Raw genomic sequence first — 24,171 nt, forward strand, 5'->3', positions numbered from 1 at the left:
TATTTGTTCTTTGCTGTGTGACTTATTTCACTTAGCATAATGCCCTCAAAGTCCTTCCATATTGTCATAGATGGCACAGTATCATTCTTTTTATGACTGAATAATATTTCAAATAATATATATGTACCACATTCTCTTTAGCTGTTTATCCATGGATGGACACTTAGGTTATTTCCATATCTTGGCTATTGTAAATAATGCTGCAATGAACATAGGGGTACATATATCTTTTTGTATTAGTGTTTTTGTTTTCTTTGGCTAAGTGCCCAGAAGTGTCGTTGCTGGCTCTCTATTCTGTTGCATTGATCTATGTGTCTGTTTTTATGCCAGTACCATACTGTTTCGATTACTATAGATTTGTAATATAGTTTGAAATCAGGGAGTATGATACCTACAGCATTGTTCTTCATGTCAAGATTTCTTTGACTATTTGGGGTCTTTTGTGGTTCCATACAAATTTTAGGATTATCTGTAATATTTCTGTGAAAAATGTCATTGGAATTTTGATAGAGATTGCATTGAATTTGTAGATCGCTTTGGGTAGTATGGACTTTTTAACAATATTGATTATTCCAATCCATGGGCATGGACTATCCATTTATTTATTTTAAATTTAAGATTAAAATATATTAATAATAGTAAAATATATTTTTGAAACTTATTGAGGTCAAATTGGTTTATAACATATAAATTTCAGGTGTACATCATTATATTTCAACTTCTGTATTGACTGCATCAAGTTCACCACCACCATTAGTTATTAGGGAAATGGAAATCAAAACTACAATAAGACGTCATCTCATATGCATCAGGGTGGCCATTATTAGAAAGACAATAAATAATAAATGTTGGAGAGGATGTGGAGAAAAGGGAAATTTCATACACTGTTGGTGGGAATGTGAAATGGTGGAGCCACTATGGAAAACAGTATGGAGATTTCTCAAAAAATTAAAATACAAGTGCCATATGGTCCAGCTATTCTACTTCTGGATATTTATCTGAAGTATTATTTTAAATTTAATATTAAATTCCATTTATTTGTGTCTTCTTCAATTTCTTTCATAATATCTTATACCTTTCAGTGTACATATCTTTCACCTCCTTGCTTAAATTTATTCCTAGGTATTTTATTCTTTTTTATGCAATTGTAAATGGGATTGTTTTCTTATTTTCTCTTTCTGATAGTTATTTGTGTATAGAAATGCAACAGATTTTTTCTATATTGATTTTGTGTCTTTCAACTTCACTGAATTTGTTTATTAGTTCTAACAGTTTTTTGGTGGAGTCTTTAGAGTTTGATATATATAATATCATGCTGTCTGCAAATAGTGACAGTTTTACCTCTTTCTTTCCAATTTGGATGCTTTTTTTTCTTGCCTAATTGCTCTGGCTAGGACTTCTATAACTATGTTGAATAAAAATGGAGAGAGTGGCTTCCTTGTCTTGTTCCTGATCTTAGAGAAAAGATTTCAGCTTTTCACCATTGAGTATGATGTTAACTGTGGGCTTGACATATATGACCTTTATTATGTTGAGGTGCATTCCTTCTATAACCATTTTGTTGAGAGTTTTTATCATAACGGATGGTGAATTTTGTCAAATGCTTTTTCTGTATCTGTTGAGATGATCATATGATTTTTATCTTTCATTTTTTTAACGTAGTGTATCACATTGATTCATTTGTGGATGTTGAATCGTCCTTGCATCCCTTGAATAAATCCAACTTGATCATGGTGTATGATCCTTGTAATATATTGTTGAATTCAGTTTGCTAATATTTTCCTGAGGAGTTTTACATCTATGTTCCTCAGGGATATTGGCCTATAATTTTCTTTTCTTGTGGTATCCTTGTCTGGTTTTGATATTAAGGAAATGCTGGCCTTGTAAAATGAGTTTAGAAGTGTCCCCTCCTCTTCTATTTTTTAGAAGAGTTTGAGAAGGATTCGTAGTAACTCTTCTTTGAATGTTTGGTAGAATTCATCAATGTAATAGTCTGATCTTGGACTTTTGTTTTTTGGAATGTTTTTGATTACTGATTCAATCTCCTTACTAGTAATTGGTCTGTTCAGATTTTCTATGTCTTCATGATTCAATCTTGGTAGATTGTGTGTTTCTAGGAATTTATCCATTTCTTCTAGGTTGTCAAATTTGTTGATATATAATTGTTCCCAGTAGTCTCTTATGATCTTTTATATTTCTGTGGTATCAGTTGTAATGTTTTCTCTTTCATTTCTGATTTTATTTCTTTGAGTCTTCTCTATTTTTTTGGTGAGTCTAGCTAAAAGTTTGTCAATTTTGTTTATCTTTTCAAAGAAACAGCTCTTAATTTGATTGGTCTCTTCTATTGTCTTTTTAGTCTATATTTCATTTATTTCCACTCTGATCTTTATTTCCTTTCTTCTACTAACTTTTGGTTTCATTTCTTCTTTTTCTAGTGTAAAGTTAGGTCCTTTATGTGAGACTTTTCTTGTTTCTTGATGTAGGCATTTATCACTATGAACCCTTTTAAAACTGCTTTTGCTGCATCTCTTAAGTTTTGGCATGTTGTATATCCATTTTCATTTGTCTCAAGATATTTTTGATTTCTCTTTTCATTTTGTCTTTGACCAGTTGGTTGTAGCATGTTGTTTAAATCTTCACATGTTTGTGAATTTTCCAGTTTTCTTCTTGTAATTGATTTCTAGTTTCTACTATTCTACTATTCTACTATTGTGATGAGAAAAGGTGTTTGCTATGATTTTAGCCTTCTTAAATTTATTAAGACTTGTTTTGTGGCCTAAGATATGATCTATGCTGGAGAATGTTCAATCTACACTTGAGAAGAATGTATGTTCTGTTCCTTTGGGATGGAATGTTCTGTATATATCTGTTAAGTTCATCTGGTCTAACATGTATTTAAGGCTGATGTTTTCTTATTTATTTTCTGTCTGGATGATCAAGCCATTAATTAAGTGGAGTATTGAAGTCCCCCACTATTATTGTATTGCTATCTATTTTTTCCTTTAGGTCTGTTAGTGTTTGCTTTATATATTTAGGTGCTCCTGTATAGAGTGCATAAATATTTACAAATTTTATATCCTCTTTTTGGATTGACCTCTGTAACATTATTAATGCCCTTCTTTGTCTCTTATTAAAGCCGATGTTTTATTCTGTTTTTTCTGATGTAAGTATAGCTACCCCAGCTTTCTTTTGGTTTCTTGAAATGTAGTTGTTTAGGTTGTTGCCAAAATTCTTTGAGTTGTTCATTTCATAAATATAATAAAAAAAGTCAATGCTCTGAATAGCAAAACAGAGCCAACAATCACGGTTTGACCCCAGTAACAGCTGCCAAAGCTCCATATTATGGTCACTAGGCTAAAATTTATGTTAGTCCTTCTTAGAGAAAAATTGCTCTGGAAATTTTTTCTTAGTGGAAATTTTTCCATTAAGTCTTTGGAATATAGTGATGTTTTTCTTAGTGTCTTAGTCCATTTGGGCTGCTATAACAAAATACCACAGATTGGGTGGCTTATAAACCACAGAAATTTATTTCCCACGGTTCTGGAGGCTGCATGTTTCAGATCAGGGTGCCAGCGTGATCACATGAGGGCCATCTTTCAGGTTGCAGACTTCTCCTTGTATCCTCACATGGAAAGGGACAAGGGAGCTCTCTCAGGCGTCTTGTATCAGGGCATTAATCTCATTCATGTGTTAATCACCTAATTACCAGATTTATGTTGTTTAAGGGAAATAAGAAATAGATGATGAAACTCACCAAGTGTTTGAATCTCTGCCTCCCACCTTCATTTCTCAAAAATATCTTTTATAAATAACATAACAAATGTATTTTTGCCTTTTTGAAATGGAACATTTTCTATATCATGCCAGATAAAAAGTTGAATATTTTCTGCCTTGAAGCAGATTGGCAAGTCAGCCAAAGGCCCCACCTCCTAATACCATTACATTGGGCATTAGGATTTCAACATATGAATTTTGGAGGGGCATAAACATTTAGACTATTGCATAGGAATATTCTTATTTTAATCAAAGTTCTTTGGCTTATAAGGAAGACACAAAATGCCTTCTCCACAATGAGTGGAGAGTTTTATAAATATCAATATCATAGAAATGAAAAATAATTTGATTTTATGAAAACTGTAAATTTACTAGAGATAGAGGAAACTACTTGGTCTTGGTCTACATAGTCTCTTATCTCTACCTTCCTCTGTGAGCATGCTCTATTTCTATCCCTGCAGATCAAATTCCTTTGTGCTTTTATAATTTTACTCCTCTATTTCTTTGGTTTGCACTTGGCTTTGACTTTTATTGATATTCACTGCACTCCAGCTACCTATAACGTTTCAATGCAATGCCTACCATGGACTGAACATAGTCACTGTGTTTTTTCTAATTAGTAAGAGAGATTATTTAAATACTAACTAGCTTGAATCAATTATAGCTAGGGAAGTGAGGGTGATATCATGTGGTACATCCATGTTCAATTATACTTGCCCTTTCAACAGCAGTCAAGAGAAAGTGTATTTTCCAGAAAAGGCATTCCAAGGTATGTTTTCTATGCTTTGTTCAGCGAGGCCGTAAACTATCTCTTAATAGAAACATTTGAACAATTATGGCTACATAGAACTAAAAGAAAATTTAATATAAATAATAAATATTTTTAAGATTAAATGTCAAAAAATAAGCTAATAATGTAATAGTCTTCATGAAAATTTCTGAGGATAAAAATAAAACATAAAAATTCCCAAGCCCCAAATATTTGTATTTAATTAGAAAACTTTTATATGACATTGTATAAGTATGAGCTGCTGACGTTTTCAAGCTTGGTCCATAAGTCTTACCCTGATGTTCATCACTATTTTATTACCTATTTTATTTCTGTTCCCTAAAGTTACATAAATTTTTTTCACTAAAAAAAGAGAGAGAAAGTATAAAGTGAGGAGTCACAAATGATATAAAAAATATGTTGTCTGGCATGAAAATTAAGTCTCAGTAAAGAAGGAGCATCACATAAGATTTTTGAAATGGCAAATTATTGTCTCATTTTACCAATATTCTCTAATCATTCTTGAGTATGGGATAATAATGGTGATGATAACATCAATAATGAAAATAATAACAGAAAGAAAAATATGATTCTGACACAGTTCTGTTATACTTATCTTAAAACTCGGGGCAAACTTTTAACAGCTTTGAATGGAGAGAAATTGTATCAATGACAATCCCATACATCTTAACTTCTCTTCTTTTAGAGTCTTAGTTGGTAGCTTCACAAATAGCTTTGATTTCTCTGGCCAGGCCAATATCCATTTAACTACTAAATTTCATGTTTTTATCTCCACAGTGTGTCTTGTGTTTGCATCCATTAGCATAACTCCATTACAAGCCCTCTTAGTTCTCACTTGGACATAGGGACTATCTCCTGAAGTTCTCTTTACCGTGTTTCATGATTCTTGAATCTATTCTATATTCAGTGCCCCAAAACACAGCTTTGACCTTGTTAGTAGGTGACTTTTCATTGCAAACTGTTTTATCTGGCTCTTGGGGTTTCCTAGATTCAAGCTGCAGCCTGTCTATCTCATTTATTTTTTAGAAACATATAGACTCTAATCTAGGAAAACTGAGCTAATTGCTACTCCCTTTACACAATCTATTTTTTAAATCATGCCTTCCCTGATACTCTTTTCAACTTAGGCTTTGAAATCACCTTTATCCATTACCATCAGTTGAATGTTACCTACTATCAAGACATGTCTTAAATGCTACTCTCTATTAAAATATTTCCTAATGGTAACACTCATATGTAATTCCTTGCTGTAAACTCCAATCTTTAAAACTCTTTTTTGACTTACATTATAGTTATTTATGTTCATCTCCTATCAGTTTTACAGGATTTGCTTGGTGCACAAAGACTACATCATATTAATCCCAACCCAAATTGAACTTTGTATATAATAAATATGAACAAATAAGCTGAATGTCCTCAATAACCGATTGTGAAAAATCTACAAATTTATCTAAATATTGCAAATACATAATTATATTTTAAAATCGTACTTTCTTCTTTAGGCAACTTCTTTAAATATACCATTCATTGTCAAAGTTTAATTTGTAAAGGACACTCATAACCCTGGCCAGCCATTTCCTTTAAGTTTGTTTCATTATTTAAAAATCATTTCTACAACACACTGTGTCTTATTTCCTTTCACGGTCTTCCGGTTTATTTGCGAAATAATGAAGACTTCATTTTGTAAAGGCAGTAAGTACACAGGAAGAAAAATCATGAAAACTTTTCATTTTTGTGAGGATTGAATAAACTTTGCCTTTGCTTTATGAAAAATAAAATCAATTTTTATACAGGTTTGCTAAAAATTTATTTTCTCCCTAAATCATTAAGCTCTCCAAATAATGCAGTTTCTAGGGGAAAAAACTCAATTCCCCTTAGATTGAAGATGTGCACTATAATCGACACTATTCACATCAATAAATTCCTCATAAAAACCACTTTGCTGTTGAATCCTAAATGATTGAAAAACTCATAACAAAATTTTCTAGTTTTGTCTTCTTTCAAATTACAAAGTTGATACATATTTGTTGGAAAATTTTCTTCCCTTGTTTTCTACTCTTAACCCTGCTTTTCAAAGATAACCTCTATCAACTGTTGGTATGTATCATTCCTGAACTTTCATGTATGCATATCAAAACCTATATACACATATACACTAACATACAAATATGCAAATATACTTTCAGGGTATGATATTAAATGTTCGTTTTTAAATTGGGAGAATAGTTTGCATGTGTAGATATACATGAATGGTAGTTATTTTAAATAATTACCCCAAAACAATGTATACACAAGTTTTTTTCCGTTGTTTCATGAATGAAGCAATTTAAGAGAATTAGAGAAGATAAAATTGCCATTGCTTATTTATGCCACCGGTTATGAAAGATAAACCAAAATTTCCCTAACACGTTCCTAAGCATTTTGGAGTCCCTAAACTCTCACTAATCGACTTAGTAGAACTATACTTGATATTTATGACCTTCTGATACCGCAGAATAGAATCTATTCTAACGTGAAATTACAATGTGTGTTATATATTAGCCACAGGGAATTCTTGCCTTCAACGTGATCCATTATGCTTGGAATTTATTGTGAGCTAAGTTCTATCCATGCTACTAGAGTTGCATAGGGAGCTAAAGTTGAGAGTGACAAGAGTTCCAGGTGACCTGGTTATATCTAATTTATGGGCACTTAGCAGAACTAAGTGGGAGCTCAGTGCACAGTGAATTTGATCCTCTACTTGCAAAGATTGTGACCTTTCTGTCCCAGTGCTACCACTCAATATACAATTAGAAGTTGAGATGAAATGGTTTTATAGGTCTCTCTTGCAATATTTAGAAGATAAATAACTTTAGAAGAACATAATTCACCTGATTGTCTTCCAAGAGGTTTGCCAAGGGCTAATAGTACAAGTATTTATTCTATTTTTAACTTTACAATTGAAATATGTAGGACTTTCCTTAAAAAGTCTATTAAAGCAAGCACTTTAAAACTGGTAGTAAAGATGGAGGTCATCTAATTCAAATTCTTTCCAGAAAACTTCTAAGACCTAGTCTTTTTAAATGATCTTTTAGCCTCAAGCTTGCAGATTTTCAGTGATGGGGCTTGCTTTATAGGATAGTCCATTTTATTCTTTGTTGCTTTGGATTAATAGAAAACCTCTAGTTATATTCAAAACATATGCTTTGTAATACTTTTTATTCATCGTTCTTATTTCTACTCTCTTGGACTACAATGAATAAACTAATAGATCTTTTCATAACAACTATTCAGATATCTGGCAAATCCTGTATTTTTTAGCTTAGACATCTTCAAATTTTATCACACATTCTCAAGGTGTTCAGACTCCACATCCTATTCGCTCAAAAAATGGTGCTTATTATAATCCACCTATCTCTGCATCTGATGTTGTTAATGAATATGAAATTTGTATTATTGTTCCAGTGGCCCATTTACAGTGTTGGCATGTAAACTCATCTTTTACTCATCAAAATTTCACAATTATGTTTTCACATTAATATTTGTAGCCATTTATTATATTTCAGTAATTAAGTTTTTTTCTAATACAAATATGGTGATTTAAACTTATTATTGTGAAAGTATATCATTTTTGTAACCTATTATTCTGACTTATTAAAACGATTTTGAAACTTGATTTTTGTCATTAAATGTATTATATATCCTTTTGAGCTTTGTGATATTCACCGATTTTATACACATGGCTTTAATGCCTTTATTTATGTCAGTGATTAACAGTGAAATGGAGTAGATATTGGAACACAGAGCTATATGGAACTTCACTAGAGACTTTCCTCCATATGTTAATGATGCTTTAATTTATTCTTTTTAGGTACAATTATTTAGCCAGGTACAAATCAATTGAACTATCTTTTTGTTTATTGGCTGTAAAGATATCTTGTGATTAAACACTGTTTGCTTCGGTATAGATCTAGTTTCTACAGCATTCTTCTCATTTAGAAATGTGACATGTGACATTTTTAATGAACCTATCCTACCTTCCAGTAATCATTGCTATATCTTTAAATTGGTTTTAATCCAAATATTTAATAATTTATTTTATAATCTAAGATTATCAGTTCATATTTTTATAGATTCCACATTTATCACTTCTTTGGAAATTTAGCTTTTTATAAGTAAAAAAATAGTTTACATCCATTATGTGTTAATATGTGCCTACAATGGGGTAATTTCATGTAATACTTACAATGATATTATCATATCAGTATTTATTATTATCCCCATTTTTAGACGTGAGCAAACTAAGCACAGAGAGATTTCGCATCTAGATTATACAGTTGATAGTTACGGAACTGCGATTGGCAGCTAACCAGTTTGACTCAGGTAGTACATGATCATCTGTCCTAGGCTAGTGACTGGGTAAAGAGATGTCGTCATGACCAAAAGAGCATTCAAGGCTTTACGAAGCTTCCAGTCTAGTGAAGGGAGACAAACTAAAACAAATACATAAAATATGTAATATGCCAAGTGCTATTCTGCTAAAATGATATATGTAGAGGAACAATTTTATAAGCTTGAAAAGGATTTAAAATATCACAAAGGAATATTCTGTAGTGTTAAACACTATAACTCTAGAGTCAAAGAGATGTAGGTGTTCATCCCAGTTCTGCAAGCCCTTAGCAAAGGGACCTGAGTAAATAAGTGCCCCTTTGATGACACTTTTCCCCTTCAGCAAATTGATCATAAAAAATAATTAGGCAAATTAGCACACACTTATATATAGAATGTTTATTGAAGTATTTTTTATAATGACAAAAATTGACAACATAAAACATTATAAGTTTTTTACTTTAGACAAATTATGCTATAGACTCATAATGGAGTACTGTTAAATCACATAACGTAGCTTAGTAGTATACACCAAAATGCTATAGTAAATCTGTATTTACACATATGGGATGATATTCACTGTGTATGTGTGTATAATACGTATATATTTGGAGAGAGGAAAAGATCAGCAAAATAAGCATTTAAATGTATAGAATGAGTAAGTTGGGTTGGATTGTGAATGGATTCTCTTCTTTTGATTATATTTTAATTTTTATCAAATATGAACATATAATATTTTAGCAAAAATATAAATGAACACAAATGTTATCCAACCTCTCTTCCCCAAGGATTTTATCATTAACACATTGTTTTTATAAATGAGAAGTTCGTATCATTGCTTCTTTAACTTTTGTAGGGACAAAATTGTTTCATCCCATCAAATCTCAGCATTAATTTTGTGATTGGATTCATCCCAGTCCTCGGATTATGAACATACTGCTACCTGAGACTCCATATTTTGAGACACAAAATTGAATAATGAAGTAGTCATGATTGTCTTCTCTTGTCCTTAAAATAGTGCAAAATGGATCAATTTTAATAGATTATCACTTAAAAATGAACTAAAACAGAAAATTCTATTAAACAAAGAAGTGCTTTGACAGTAATGAGAAGCTTCAGTTTCAATTGTTTTTTTAAAAAGATGCAATTTCTGCATTGCAGCCACCAATGAACATCCACTCCATCGTGGTGCAAGTCCAGTGCATCAACAAAAAAGTGGGCACTGTTATCTACCATGAAGTTCGAATTGTGGTGAGAGACAGGAATGACAACTCACCCATGTTCAAGCATGAAAGCTACTATGCCACAGTGAATGAGGTCAGTTTCTGTTTACTCTCTGTGTCCTTTTTATTGATATATGTAACGAATTGTATGCTACAAATGTTTTAGAAACGATTCCTTTATAATAATAGGCTTAACTATTTGGAAATGTCAATAAAACATTTTAAGGAATAGTGCTTTAGAAGAAATAAGGTCTGGGTGACTTCCAACATGATTTTAGGAATTCATTTTGCTACAGGAAAAAATCGGTTCTCTGTATCTATGTGTTTGTTTGTTCATTTTCCACATATGAGTTGTCATACTGTAATTGTCTTTCTCCGTCTGACTTATTTCGCTTAGCGTAATACCCTCAAGCTCCATCCATGATGTCACAAATGACAAGGTTTCATCTTTTTTATGGCTGATTAGTATTCCATTGTATATATATACCACCTCTTCTTGATTCATTCGACTGTTGATGGGCACTTAGGTTGCTTCCAAGTCTTGGCTATCGTAAATAATGCTGCAATGAACACAGGGGTGCGTAGATCTTTACCCATTCATGTTTTCATGTTCTTTGGATAAATACCCAGAGGTGGAATAGTTGGATCATGTGAATCTTAATTTTTTGAGGAATGTCTGTACTGTTTTCCATAGTGGCTGCAACGATTAACGTTCCCACCAGCAGTGAAGTGATATCTTGTTGTAGTTTTGATTTGCATTCCCCTAATAATTAGTGATGTTGAACATCTTTTCATGTGCCGGTTGGCCATCTGTATATCTTCTTTGGAAAAATGTCTGTTCATATCCCCTGCTCTTTTTTTGATCAGATTGTTTTTTTGTTGTTGAGTTGTATAGGTTCTTTACGTATTTTAGATATTAACCCCTTATCAGATATATGATGTGCAAATATCTTCTCCCCATGGATGAGTTGTCTCTTCATCTTGTTGATGGTTTCTTTTGCTATGCAGAAACATTTTAGTTTAATGTAGTCCCGTTTGCTTATTTTTTCTTTTGTTTCCCCTGCCTTGAGGAGACACGATATTCAAAAAGATACTGCTAAGACTGATATCTAAAAGCATTCTGCCTATTTTCTTCTAGAAGTTTTATAGTTTCATGTCTTTCACTCAAATCTTTAATCCGTTTTGAGTTAATTTTTGTGTATGGTGTAAGATAATGGTCTATTTTTGTTCTTTTGCATATGGCTGTCCAATTTCCCAGCACCATTTATTGAAGAGACTTTTCTTTCTCCATTGTGTGTTCTTGGCTCCTTTGTCAAAAATTAGCTGTCCATAGATGTGTGGGTTTATTTCTGGGCTCTTAAATCTGTGTCTTTAATCTATGTGTCTGTTTTTTCTGCTAGTACCATGCTGTTCTGATTACTAGAGCTTTGTAGTATATTTTGAAATCAGAGAATGTGATACCTCCAGCTTTGTTCTCTTTTCTCAGAATTGCTTTGGCTATTTGGAGTCTTTTGTTGTTCCATATAAATTTTAGGATTCTTTGTTCTATTTACACGAAAAATGTCATTGAGATTCTGATGGGGATTGCATTGAACCTATAGATTGCTTTGGGTAATATAGACATCTTAACTATGTTAATCTTCCAGTCCATGAGCACAGAATATCTCTCTATTTCTTTATGCCTTCTTCCATTTCTTTCACCAATGTCTTATAATTTTCAGTGTACAGGTCTTTCACTTCCTTGGTTAAATTTACTCCTAAGTATTTTATTCTTTTTATTGAAATTGTAAATGGAATTGTATTATTGACTTCTCTTTCTGCTAGTTCATTTTTAGTGTATAAAATGCAACTGATTTTTGTATGTTGATTTTGTACCTTGCAACTTGATTGTATTCGTTAATTATTTCTAATAGTTTTTTTTGTGGATTTTTCAGGGTTTTCTATATATAGAATCATGTCATCCAAAAATAGTGACAGTTTTACTTCTTCCTTTCCAATTTGGATACTGTTTATTTCTTTATCTTGCCTAATTGCTCTAGCTAGGACTTCCAATACTATGTTTAATTAAGAGTGGTGAGAGTGGGCATACTTGTCTTGTTCCTGATCTTAGAGAAATAGCTTTCAGTTTTTCACCATTGAGTATGATGTTGGCTGTGGATTTGTCATATATGGGCTTAATTATGTTGGGGTACTTTCCTTCTATACCTATCTTATTGAGAGTTTTTTTATATAAATGGATGTTGAATCTTGTCAAATGCTTTCCCCGCATCTTGAGATGATCATGTGATTTTTATTCTTCATTTTGTTAATGTAGTGTATCACACTGATTGATTTGCAGATGATGAACCATCCTTGTGTCCATGGAATAAATCCCACTTGATAGTGGTGTATGATCCTTTTAATGTATTGTTGCACTTGATTTACTAATATTTGGTTGAACATTTTTGCATCTATGTTCATCAGTGATATTGACCTGTAATTTTCCTTTATTATGTTGTCCTTGTCTTGTTTTGGGATAAAGGTAGTATTGGCCTTATAAAATGAGCTAAGAAGTGTTCCCTCATCTTCAATTTTTTGGAAGAGTTTGAGAAGGAGATGTATTAAGTCTTTGAATGTTTGGTAGAATTCACCAGAAGAGACATCTGGTCTTGGACTTTTGTTTTGCAGAGATTTTTGATTATATTTCAATCTTTTTACTAGTAACTGGTCTATTCAGATTCTTTATTTCTTCTTGATTTAGTTTGGGGAAGTTGTATGATTCTAAGAATTTATCTGTTTCTTCTAGTTTATCCAATGTGTTGGTGTGTAGCTTCTTGTAGTATTCTCTTATAATCCTTTGTATTTCTATAGTATCCATTGTTGTTTCTCCTCTTTCATGCCTGATTTTGTTTATTTGAGTATTCTCTCTTTCTTTCTTAATGAGTCTAGCTACAGATTTGTCAATTTTGCTTGTCTTTTCAAAGAACTAGTTCTTAGTTTCATTGATTTTTTCTATTTCATTTTCAGTCTCTATCTCACTTATTTCTGCTCTGATTTTTACTATTTCCTTCCTTGTGCTGACTTTGAGCTTCATTTGTTCTTCTTTTTCCAGTTCTTTTAGGTGTAATGTTATATTGTTTATTTGAAAAATACCGGTATGTTTGATCATGTTGGACAATTTAATTCCTGAATCCACATACATGCCTACTGAGGCTCAACAGGAGCTATTTATTCTCCTTGTAAGATGTTGAACTAGTTTTTTTTTTTGTATCTCTGAGGTGGTAATAGTAATTAAATACTGGAAGAAAATATTTATTTGAGATTCTATTAATTAAAGTTATTTTCTCAATTTAAAAATCAAGTTCTGGCATATCCCAAATATTTAAATATAAATCACAACTAAATTCTGATGAGAAAATGCTGATCAAATTATAAAAAAAATTTTAAAAGTAATATTATTGCTTTCATTAGAGCATGCTTTTATGTTGTTTGTTGTTTTGCTTTGTTTTGTTTTTTCTTTGAGCGAAAATCTGTGAGCCAAAAACTCCTTTTATGTTATTTTTTTTTAGACATTGGTTACTTTATTAATTTTTTTATTCCATCAAGTTAGAAAATATTTCTAAAGCACCTCTATATAATCATATGTTATGTGTACTTTAGACACACAAAAATGAACCATATTTGTAATTGTCCATATTTTAGCAGATCTTTACCTCCAAATTGTTTATTTTAAGCTTAAAAATATGTACCTACTTTATAGGAGGAAACTGGTGTAATTTGGATATTAAATACAGCATTGGGACTTTAACCTCTACATGCTTTTTGAAATTATTTAAAATGTATCTTATTTATGTCAACATTCTTCTATTCATTAAAAATTTGAGGAAATTATATTTCTCATAATCTGAGACTTTCTAGATTGTATTTCCTAAAAAAGACGTAAACTCTTGTTTAACGGGATAAGTTACTGGTCAGTCAATGCTTAACCTTTTTGAGCTACATTTTTTAACAGGTTTCTGCTAAAACAGACTGATGTTAATTAATGTAATTAATCATGTCACATGATTAATTACTTTAGCATGTGAAGTATACTCTTTGATGAGACTTTGTTTGTTTGAGTGCTAACTTCATTTGCGTATAAAGTGATAGTCAGATGAATTATCTTAGACAATAGATCTAACTGTAAAATCTATTCTTATATCATATTTAACTGTTCCTGCATCAATATCTTTAGTTCATTTTTCATAAAGAAATTTGTAATGTTCAATTTGAATTTCAAAGTCTTCTATGTTATTTGACTACTTGCACTTCCTCCGCCAATCATTTCAGCACCTTGCTGAAAAATAACCTTTTCAAATACTCTTTTTATCTTGTCACTCTCTTATTCAAAAATTGTGTAATTTCTCATTATTGTCAGGAAAAAGGTCATCTATCTCTGTTGGCTGACTTTCCAGGACTTCCATAATTTGATCTTTTGTCAATGTATTCTTGGCTTCACATTCTCTCTGATAATGCCTCACTCTGTTCAGATTAATTTTATCGTCTCACAAATATTTCCATTTATTGGGTTTTGCTTACACTGTCCATTTTACCTAGAATGAGAACCTCTCTACCTTTCAAGTCTCCAAGTTTTTTTCATCTTTTACAGTTTAACTCAAGACCTACTTCCATCCCCTATTTCTATAGTCAGCCCCAACTATTTATATTCATTGAGCTTCAATTTCTCCAAACCCTAAACTCCTACAGCATCTAGATAAATGTTAAAGTGGTAAAATTTATAGAAAAGTTGACCATTTTGTCTTAAACATTATTTGGAGAGGCCCAGGTTTTTTTACAAAGCTGTCCATTTATGGTTTTCTCTCAATGCATTTCCCTATAGCCAACTGAGGCAATCCTATCCTGCTGATACTATGGAAGTATCTTCTATGGTTTGATTATATAGAGCGTGTGTAATTGATGATCATGTTTTCCCCTTTCAATTTTGTTCCTACTGTCTCATATCTATTTTCTTGAAAAGAATCAAAAGCTATTTAAACCTCAAAACATAATCACAAGTAAAAAATGAAATTTAGCTATTTTTCTCACCCTTCATTTATTTGAGTAGTTCTTCCATAGTAGTAGTTCTCAGTTTAATTGGCTTGAATGTTTAGATATATATCCATTGGGAAAATACATTGCAATTATATATACATATATGTATATATATAATGCTGCCTGTAAAAAATTTTAAATGAAATAGATTTACTCTGTGAAAGATTGCAAGATATTCTCCATGCTATTTCTCCTTATAGGGCAAGACATGCAGTTAATGCAGTTAAGATTAGAAGAATCTAAATGTTTTTCAAAAAAAAGTTATTCAGAGTTTAATAGATCATTGGTGTCAAAATATTTTACACCTCATTAAAATCCAAAAGACAGGTATAAAGTCATTAATGATCACAGATTTATAAAAGAAGTTTCCAAAATTAAAATCCTGATTAGTCACTCTGCTTATTCACTATGAGAAAACTAAGACTTGGAGCAGTAGCATGAGTTTGCTATGTTACACAGTAAACTGCACACAAAGTTGGGAATAAAACCCAAGTCCTTAATTCAATCATCCCTACACTACCTATTAATAGACATCATATTATGCTAAATTATAACCACTTTCATGTAACTGATTTTAAAAATAAATATCCAGGTTTATACTTATGATATTATATCATAATATTATAATCACAATCAGTACTTTTATACACTCATTAAATGTCAGTCTCTTACTCTCTTTGTAAACATGATCTATTAGTGTGTCAAGAATTCACAAAAAAATTAATGGCTGTATCTAAATGCTGAGCAAGGATTATAACAAGGTTTATATTTCCCTGTTTGTAAGACATTGTAAGTATTTTTCTTTCTCTTAGTAATTGGAGACTCTCAGTTAATTTTAGACAATTGTATCATTAAGTAATTAGTCTGATTTGCTTTGAAGAACAAATTGTACAGTCTAATTGTTACTGATCATCCTTAAGCAATTTTTGGAAGATAAATATTTTGTGGCAGCGATGTCTTTAATAACACATGCATCCCATCCCCAAAATTTCCTTTTGACATAATAAAAAGTAAACAAGGGCAAGTCAAGGCAGACATAATGTTTCCTTGGGCCTGTGAAGAATTATTCTCAACATAAAATAGAGGTTATATTTGTCCTGGTTTTTAATGATCTTTTCACAGATGGGGCAATTTTTTGTCAATATTAATTCTTTCTCTTTATCACCTTGAATATCACCTTAAATATGCTTTGCTGCTGTGACATGATGTGATTGATTGGAGATAATTAGTTGGCACTTTTTGGAAGAATGTTTCCTTGCATTTCTCTTGACAGGTAGATGGTTTATAGTCTCTTAGGAAGGAAGAATGGATGGAGGGAAGGAAGGGAGAAAGAAAGAAAGAGAGAGGGAGAAAGAGAGAGAAAAAAATCAAATTTTGAGTTATTTTAAGCCTATAATCTATAGTTTAGATAGCTTTAAATTTTCTTTTACTTTGCTTTGAAAACGTGCTTACTGCAATATGTTTTGTAATTCTTAATAGATTAAAAGTAGTAAACAATTTTATTGTATTATGTAGGGCATGTTTTATTGGAGTGATATTTTCTATCTTTTTACTTGAATTGAGACTAGTTGTAATCTATTTAATTATTTCTTTCTTTCAGTTTTAGAAGAGAAAGGACTTAGGTCGGGTGTTGCCCATGTTTTCTAGAAAAATTGCCTTTATTCGTATTTCACTAGTCTACATATTGTTTAGATTAATTATGCTTTATTATTTATAGTTTCATTTTATTTATTTAATTAGATTATTTTCTTAAGCTCTAATGCTAATAACAGAAGTATATGCAGTTTTAAAAAAATAATAATGAATAAAATACATTCTCATTTTATTTTTTCTTACTATATTTATTTTAATGACTTAATCAAATATTCATTCCTTAAAACATTTCTTTTGGTTATTTAGTCTCTTATAGTTTCTTTAAAAATTTGCTTAAACAATTACAATAAATATTTTGTTTAATATTTTTCTATTCCCATAAATGCTTTAGGGGCAGGGGCCTCACTTCTAATAAATTTAAAAATAAATAGCATCTTTGCTTCAGATATTACTTTTAAAAAATAGAAAGTTATATGTGTAATAAAATTGCCTTATGTTGTGACAAAAGTGGTCTAGTTAAGAGTTCTAAAACTATGGACAATTTTTAAAATTTTTATGATTTGTGAAATTTTCATAATGAGGTGATACTTTGCCTATAGGATATACAAATTCCTAAGGATGGTATTTTAATATAAAATATTTTATTAAAGTGGAGGTTTTAAATTAAGTTCAAAGATTTGTTTCATTTTTTTTTTTTTGGAGAAGAAACATTGCTTTATTTAGCATTAACAGTTAATGTTTTTTTAAGCATAGTTACTATATAATATTATATTATTTTCAGGTGTACAACATAGTGATTTGACACTTCTATACATTAAAAAATGATCATCATGACATCTAGTAACCATCTGTCACCATACAAAGTTATTATGGTATTATTGACTCTATTCCCTATGCTGTACATTATATCCCCATGACTTATTTGTTTTATAACTGGAATTTGGTACCTCTTAATCCCCTTCACCTAATTCACTCATTCTCCCCCTGACAACGATCACTTTGTTCTTTGTATCGCTCAGTTTGTTTTATTTTATTTGTTCATTTGTTTTGTTTTTTAGATTCCACATATAGGTGAAATCATATTGTATTTGTCTTTCTCTGTCTGATTTATTTAACATAGCATAATATTTTCTAGGTCCATCTATGCTGTCGCAAATGGCAAGATTTCATTCTTTTTTATGGCTGAGTAATATTTCATTGTGTATATATACTACATCTTCTTTATCCATTCATCTATTGGTGAACACTTAGGTTGCTTCCATATCTTGGCTATTGTAAATAATGCTGCAGTGAACATAGGGGTGCATATATTTTTTCAAATTAGTTTTTGTTTTCTTTGGATATGTACCCAGAGGTGGAATTGCTGGATTGTATAGTAGTTCTATTTTTAATTTTTTGAGGAAACTCCATACTTTTCTTCGTAGTGGCTGCACCAATTTATATTCCCACCAATAGTGTATGAGGGTTCCCTTTTCTCCACATCCTCACTGACACTTGTTATTTGTTGTCTTTTTGATAATTGCTCTTCTGATCATTGTGAGGTATCTCATTGTAGTTTTGATTTGCATTTCCCTGATGATGAGTGATGTTGAGCATCTTTTCATGTGTCTCTTGATCATCTGTATGTCGTTTTTGGTCAGGTCCTCTGCCCGTTTTTTTAACGAGATTGTTTGCTTTTTTGATATTGAGTTGAGTAAGTTCTTTGTATATTTTGGATATTAACTCCTTATTGGATATATCATTTGCAAATATCTTCTCTCCTTCATTAGATTGTCTTTTCATTTTATTGATGATTTCCTTCACTGTGCAAAAGCTTTTTAATTTAGTCCCATTTGCTTAATTTTGCTTTTGTTGCCTTTGCCTAGGAGAAAGATCCAAAAAAATATTGCTAAGACTAATGTCAAAGAGCTGACTGCTTATAAATAAATAAAGTCCTACTTATATGGTCAATTAATCTATGACAAAGGAGGCAAGAATATACAATGGGGAACAGCCAGTTTCTTCAATAAATGGTGTTGGGAAAACTGGACAGCTACATGAAAAAGGATGAAACTGGACCACTTTCTTACTCCATATACAAAAATAAACCCAAAATGGATTAAAGACATAAATGTAAGATCTGAAACCATAAAACTCCTAGAAGAAAACAGATCTCCTTTTTTGCTCCTAATCAGTATTAAATAGTGGTAGAAGAGCCTTTTAAGATTCATATTTTTAGGTACACTATGGCCCAGAAGTAAAATTTTGCCTGCCACTGCCTGTTTTTATATGGTTCATGAAATCTCAGTGCCCATAAATAAAATTTTATTGTAACACTACCATGCCCATTCATCATGTATTGTTGATGTGCTACAATAACGGAGTTGAGTAGTTGCAACAGAACCAGTATGGCCCACAAAGCTGGTAATATTTACAATACGGTGCTTTACTGAAAAAGTTTACTCACTCCTATTATCCTTTTACTTGAGATGTGTTAAAGAAGATATCAGATAGCTATAGAGAATATATATCAGACTTGATACATTTACTTCAGAGAATAGCTCTATCTACCTATAACTTCTGAACTGTATTTCTCCAAGTATTTCTTAATTTCTCCTGTATTTCTAGAAACTTGGAGAAATACAGTTCAGAAATAATTAAAAGGTTTAACTCAATCAAATTGCCAATGTTCAAACTACTTTTGACCTATAAAAATGGCGATTAAATAGCATTCCATAAATAAAAAGTGTGTTAAATAAAATTTGATGACACTGTATTACAGCAATACTTATATTGTGACCTTAGACTAATCAGAAATATGTACTTTATGTCTGTTATCAACACTGTTGTTTCCTGATGGTGTTTTGAATTTATTTGTTAAACAGTTTCCATTATCACTTAATTTTCTACTTTAACTTAGTAGACCTTATTTTCCTGAACTGCCACTAACTTAACTATAAGTTATGTAAAATAAGCTTAAAATAAGAGAGGACAGAATTGAAGGAGATGAAACTGAAGAACAAGGTAGGGGCCAGATCTTGAACAGCACCATCAGTTATAAAGAGGAGCTTTAGGCAATAAGGAACCAGTGAATGGCATAAAGCAATAGACTCACATTTAGATTTGCCTTTTTATGACCTCATTCCCACAGCTGGATGGAGAATTCTCGGAAGAGGTGTGCCAAAAAGAGATGCAACATAAAAATTCTTGAACTGAATGAAATGGACAAAGAGGGTATATAGGAAAGATATTTAAGTAGATAACTTCATGGGAAAGAATGACTGGTTGATTGTACAGGGTAAAGGAAAAAAGATGTAGACACTCTATACATTGTTTAAATTAACTCTGAGATTCTGGCTTAGAATATAGCAATAGATCCTGCTGAGAGAATATATTAGAGATGAGCACTTTGGGGAAGAAGATTTGTGGTCTAGGGGGAATTTGATAAATTCTGTTATCTAGGAGATATTCAATTGTAGCAACCCAGCATGGGATATCTTTAGATCTTGAAAGGTCCATGATAGAGATAAAGATTTGTGAATCATGAATAAGTAAACCTAAACTAAAATTGCCTATGTGTGGTGTTTTGTGCGTGTGTGTGTCTGTGAGTGTGTGTGTTTGTGTTTTATCTTGTAGGACATAGCATGGGTAGTAGGAGTCAAGAAAAACAAACAAATCATCTGTCAAATAGTAGCTATATTTGTGCTTATGCAATCTTTAGGAAGAGAAGTTGTTGCTTTCATCTGATTCTCACAGGGATCATTAACCCTCATTAGTTTATGGATCCCTGTGAGAATCAGATTAATGAGGGTTAATGATGACTGGCCCAAGGTAGTTTGGAAAGTAAGGAGACAAGCCAAAGAAAGAGAATTTAACAGAATAACAGACCAGAGGAGTAACAAGAGAATAAGGGAGCATTGTCAAAAAAGGAAAAGTGCACTGAATTTAAAAATTCAAGCCCTAGTTCAGTAAATTAGTAAAAGTATAAATCAGATTTTGTTAAATTAAGAAGTGTACTTCAAGTAAAGAAATAAAGATAGTAGCTATGAACCACTTTTCAAGATGCTTGACTGAAAAGGAAGCAGAGAGAGCAGTAGTTAGGAGATGATGAAGGGCTCAATTTAGAGTTTAAGGATAGAAGACCCTTGAGTATGTTTATATGATAACATCAGACAACAAATTTCATATTAAATTTAACGTTTGTTTGTAGCATTGAATAATCATTGAATAGAGTTTTATAAAATTTAACAGTAAATTACCGAACTGGAGGATTCTGAGAGTGTGGCAATTTTTTTCCCTTCCCTTCTTAATTCCATTCCCTAAAGGAAGTGGTTGCTGGAACTGGCAAGTGAAGTCTTACTTAGTCTCTGGGGAAATCTTCAGAGGGAGAATCTGAGTGGAGCTTTTTCTACAACCCAATAGACCCACCAAAATGCACAAATAGGATATCAGCTTTAGGGATCCTTGAGGGGAGGAACTGAATGCTAGAGATCCTGAAATAAATCTGTGGATCAAAGTTTGAGGTAACATCAGCTACTTGAGTTTGCCTGTTCTTTATACTCACTCTTCCCATCACCAAGAATTCAGGACAGGGTGAATAGGTGAACTGAAACTTCTTTACTCTTAAAGTTGAGAAAATTTAAGAAGGTCAGGCAGGAGAACTTCCTCTATGTGCGTTAATGGGTGACTGGCAGTTGGCCTGCTGATACACCAGCTCATGGGTAGAGAAAAAGTTTTACCTGTAATCATATTGTGCATTTTTCCATTTTTATTCAAAGATCATAGCTGGTGAGTGGAAACTGTAGACAATACTAATAATAGTGGATAGTTGATATCTATTGAGTGTCTACTTTATTCCAGACCTGCAAAGATGATACTGTTTGACCCTTACAATAATAGACCAACAGGCTCATATTACTATCTACACGTTACAGAAAAGAAATTCAGTTTAGAGAAGTAAAGTAACTTGTTCATAGTCAAATATCTTGGATTTGATGGACATGAGATTTAAAAGCAGATCTCTCTATCTAAAACACTGATGCTTTTAAAAATACCATGTTCTACTGGGAAACCCTATAAACCAATCTGGTGCCAGAAATAGCATTAAAAGACCGTATGTGACAATGAATACTTTCTACTACTTACACTAGAAACCACTGCCCACAAAGTATTATGATGCCAATTATAACCATTCAATTTTGTGATCAAAAAACATGACATGAATAGCTATTTTGTGAGAATTATAGACTATAAGTTAGCAAAAATAAAATTCCTCTTCCTCGCCTTAAGAAATATGTAAACGTATGTCGTTCTGTGCAATTAAAAGATAACTTAAGAATGCAAAGAAATTGCATTTCTCCTCTCTTTCCTCCTGATTAGCCTACTTCAACATGTTTCTATAATATTGCCTTGGGATTCTTGTCACCCTATGAGGCAGTACCATGTGGTTATTTGAGGAGGTTTAGATTCGCATAATCTCCATTATTTCCAGTCACACAAAGCATAAAAGTCTTTGCTTCTGATTGAGGTAGAGTAGGTAATCAGGACCAGTTATTCTCTTGAAGATAACTAGAAGAGTTAGGCAAATATAAATAAGTAAACAAGTAAATGAATAAATAAAATAAATAAGTAAATAAGTATATCTACTTGAAGGCATCAAAGAGCTAATAATAAAAAATACAGAAAAATTAAAATATGAGTATATATGACTAAATCTGAATGAATATTGACTGCATCAAACATTAATAAAACTTTTTTTGAGGAATGTATATCTCCACATATAGATAAAGATTTAAACTTGAAATATAAGAACACTATAGTTATAAACCAGGAATGACTGATAGATGTATTCTAAGGTCTTAATTGCTTAGAAAGTGAATGAAATAATGAATAATATGGATGTTAATCAATCAAAGTAAGGCAAAGGAACAAATAAAAAAGAACATAAAATGCCCAGGACAAACTGTAAACACTTAATAAGAGTAGATTTAAACCATCCTGTTCAAACATTACATTAAAATAAAGGGGAAAATGCTCAAATTGAAAGACAGAACTTCTCAGACTAAATTAAAAAATAAAGCCAAATCTAGGCAATTGACATGAAACAATTAAATATAAGAATTCAGAAATCTTAAATATAAAAAGATGGAAGTAGATATACCACACAGTCAATTACCATACAAAAGCTGTTCTAGCTGTGCTATTATCAGACAAAATGGACTTTATGGCAAAAAACATTGGTTGAGGAACTTTTCAAAATGCTAAAGATTCAATTTGCCACAAAGTTATGGCAATTATGAATTCAATTGCATTTAATAACATGGCCTCAGAAATAATAAAGTAGAAATTAATTGAAAGAATTAAAAGAAAAATAGAAAAATCCATTATCATTGAGGGATATGTTAAAACTTGTGGTAGGTAGAAAAATAGCCCCCCAAAGACGTCCATACACTAATCCTTGGCAAAAGATCTTTGCAGACACAATTAAGCTATGGAAGTTAATCAGGAGATTATCCTGCATTATCCTGGTGAGGCCAATCTCATCATGTGAGCCTTTAAAAGGAGAGAACTTTCTTTGGCTGGTGTCAGAGAGAGTCAATGGAAGAGGCAGCTGGAAATATGAAGCAGAAGGGGAGAGCAAAGAGAATCAGAGTGATATGGACTCAACCCACCTTTGCTGGCTTTGAAGATGAATGGAGCAATGAGCCGGGGAATGGAAGCACCTTCTAAGAGCTGAGAAGGAACCGCTGAGAGCTACTAGGTCCTTCAGCCCTGTAAGGGCAAAAATAACAAATTCAGCCAATAACCTGAATGAGCTTGGAAGTGAATTCATTCCCAGAGTCTCCAGAAAGGAACCCAGCCCTGCAGACACTTTGATTTTGGTGTTTGGAGCTTGATGAGACCTTCCTCCAACTTCTGACTGATCTGTGAAATAAAAGCTGAATAGTAATTTAAGCCACTACGTTTATGATTGTTTATTATGGTAGCAGTAGAAAATTAATGCAAAACAACTCTTAGTAATTGAAAAAATAGGTAGAGAAAAAATAACAGTAAGGAAATAGAAGATTTGAACAAAATTGACCTGGTAGGTTCTCATGGAAGAGACACTGTACCCAACAACTGCAGAACTCATTATTTCAAGCACGTGGAACATTTACAAGAATTTACCAAATGTTAGCCTATAAAGGAAGTGTCAACATATTCCAAATGACTGAAATTACACAGAGTACGTTTTCTAATCAGAGTGCAACTGAGCTTTAAATCAATAAAAACAACAGAAACAAACTAGAAATTTCCTATATATTTAGAAAATGACATATACAATTCTCATTATCATAAATGGCATTATTGTATATGTAACAAACCAACAGTATT

The 24,171-nt window shown here is 31.8% G+C and overlaps 1 protein-coding gene across 10 annotated transcripts in view; it reads left to right on the forward strand.

Annotated features, from left to right (window-relative positions):
• The window catches only part of PCDH15 (protocadherin related 15), an 800,695-nt gene that overhangs the window by 284,774 nt on the left and 491,750 nt on the right, over nt 1-24,171 (forward strand). For all 10 annotated transcript variants that reach the window (XM_058543433.1, XM_058543426.1, XM_058543425.1 and 7 more), the window contains one exon: nt 10,094-10,249. In XM_058543433.1, coding sequence (XP_058399416.1) covers nt 10,094-10,249 — 156 coding nt within the window. The remainder of the gene's footprint in view (nt 1-10,093; nt 10,250-24,171) is intronic.

The sequence above is a fragment of the Diceros bicornis genome, chromosome 6 (genome assembly GCF_020826845.1).
Source record: "Diceros bicornis minor isolate mBicDic1 chromosome 6, mDicBic1.mat.cur, whole genome shotgun sequence".
In the NCBI taxonomy this organism is placed as follows: domain Eukaryota; kingdom Metazoa; phylum Chordata; class Mammalia; order Perissodactyla; family Rhinocerotidae; genus Diceros; species Diceros bicornis.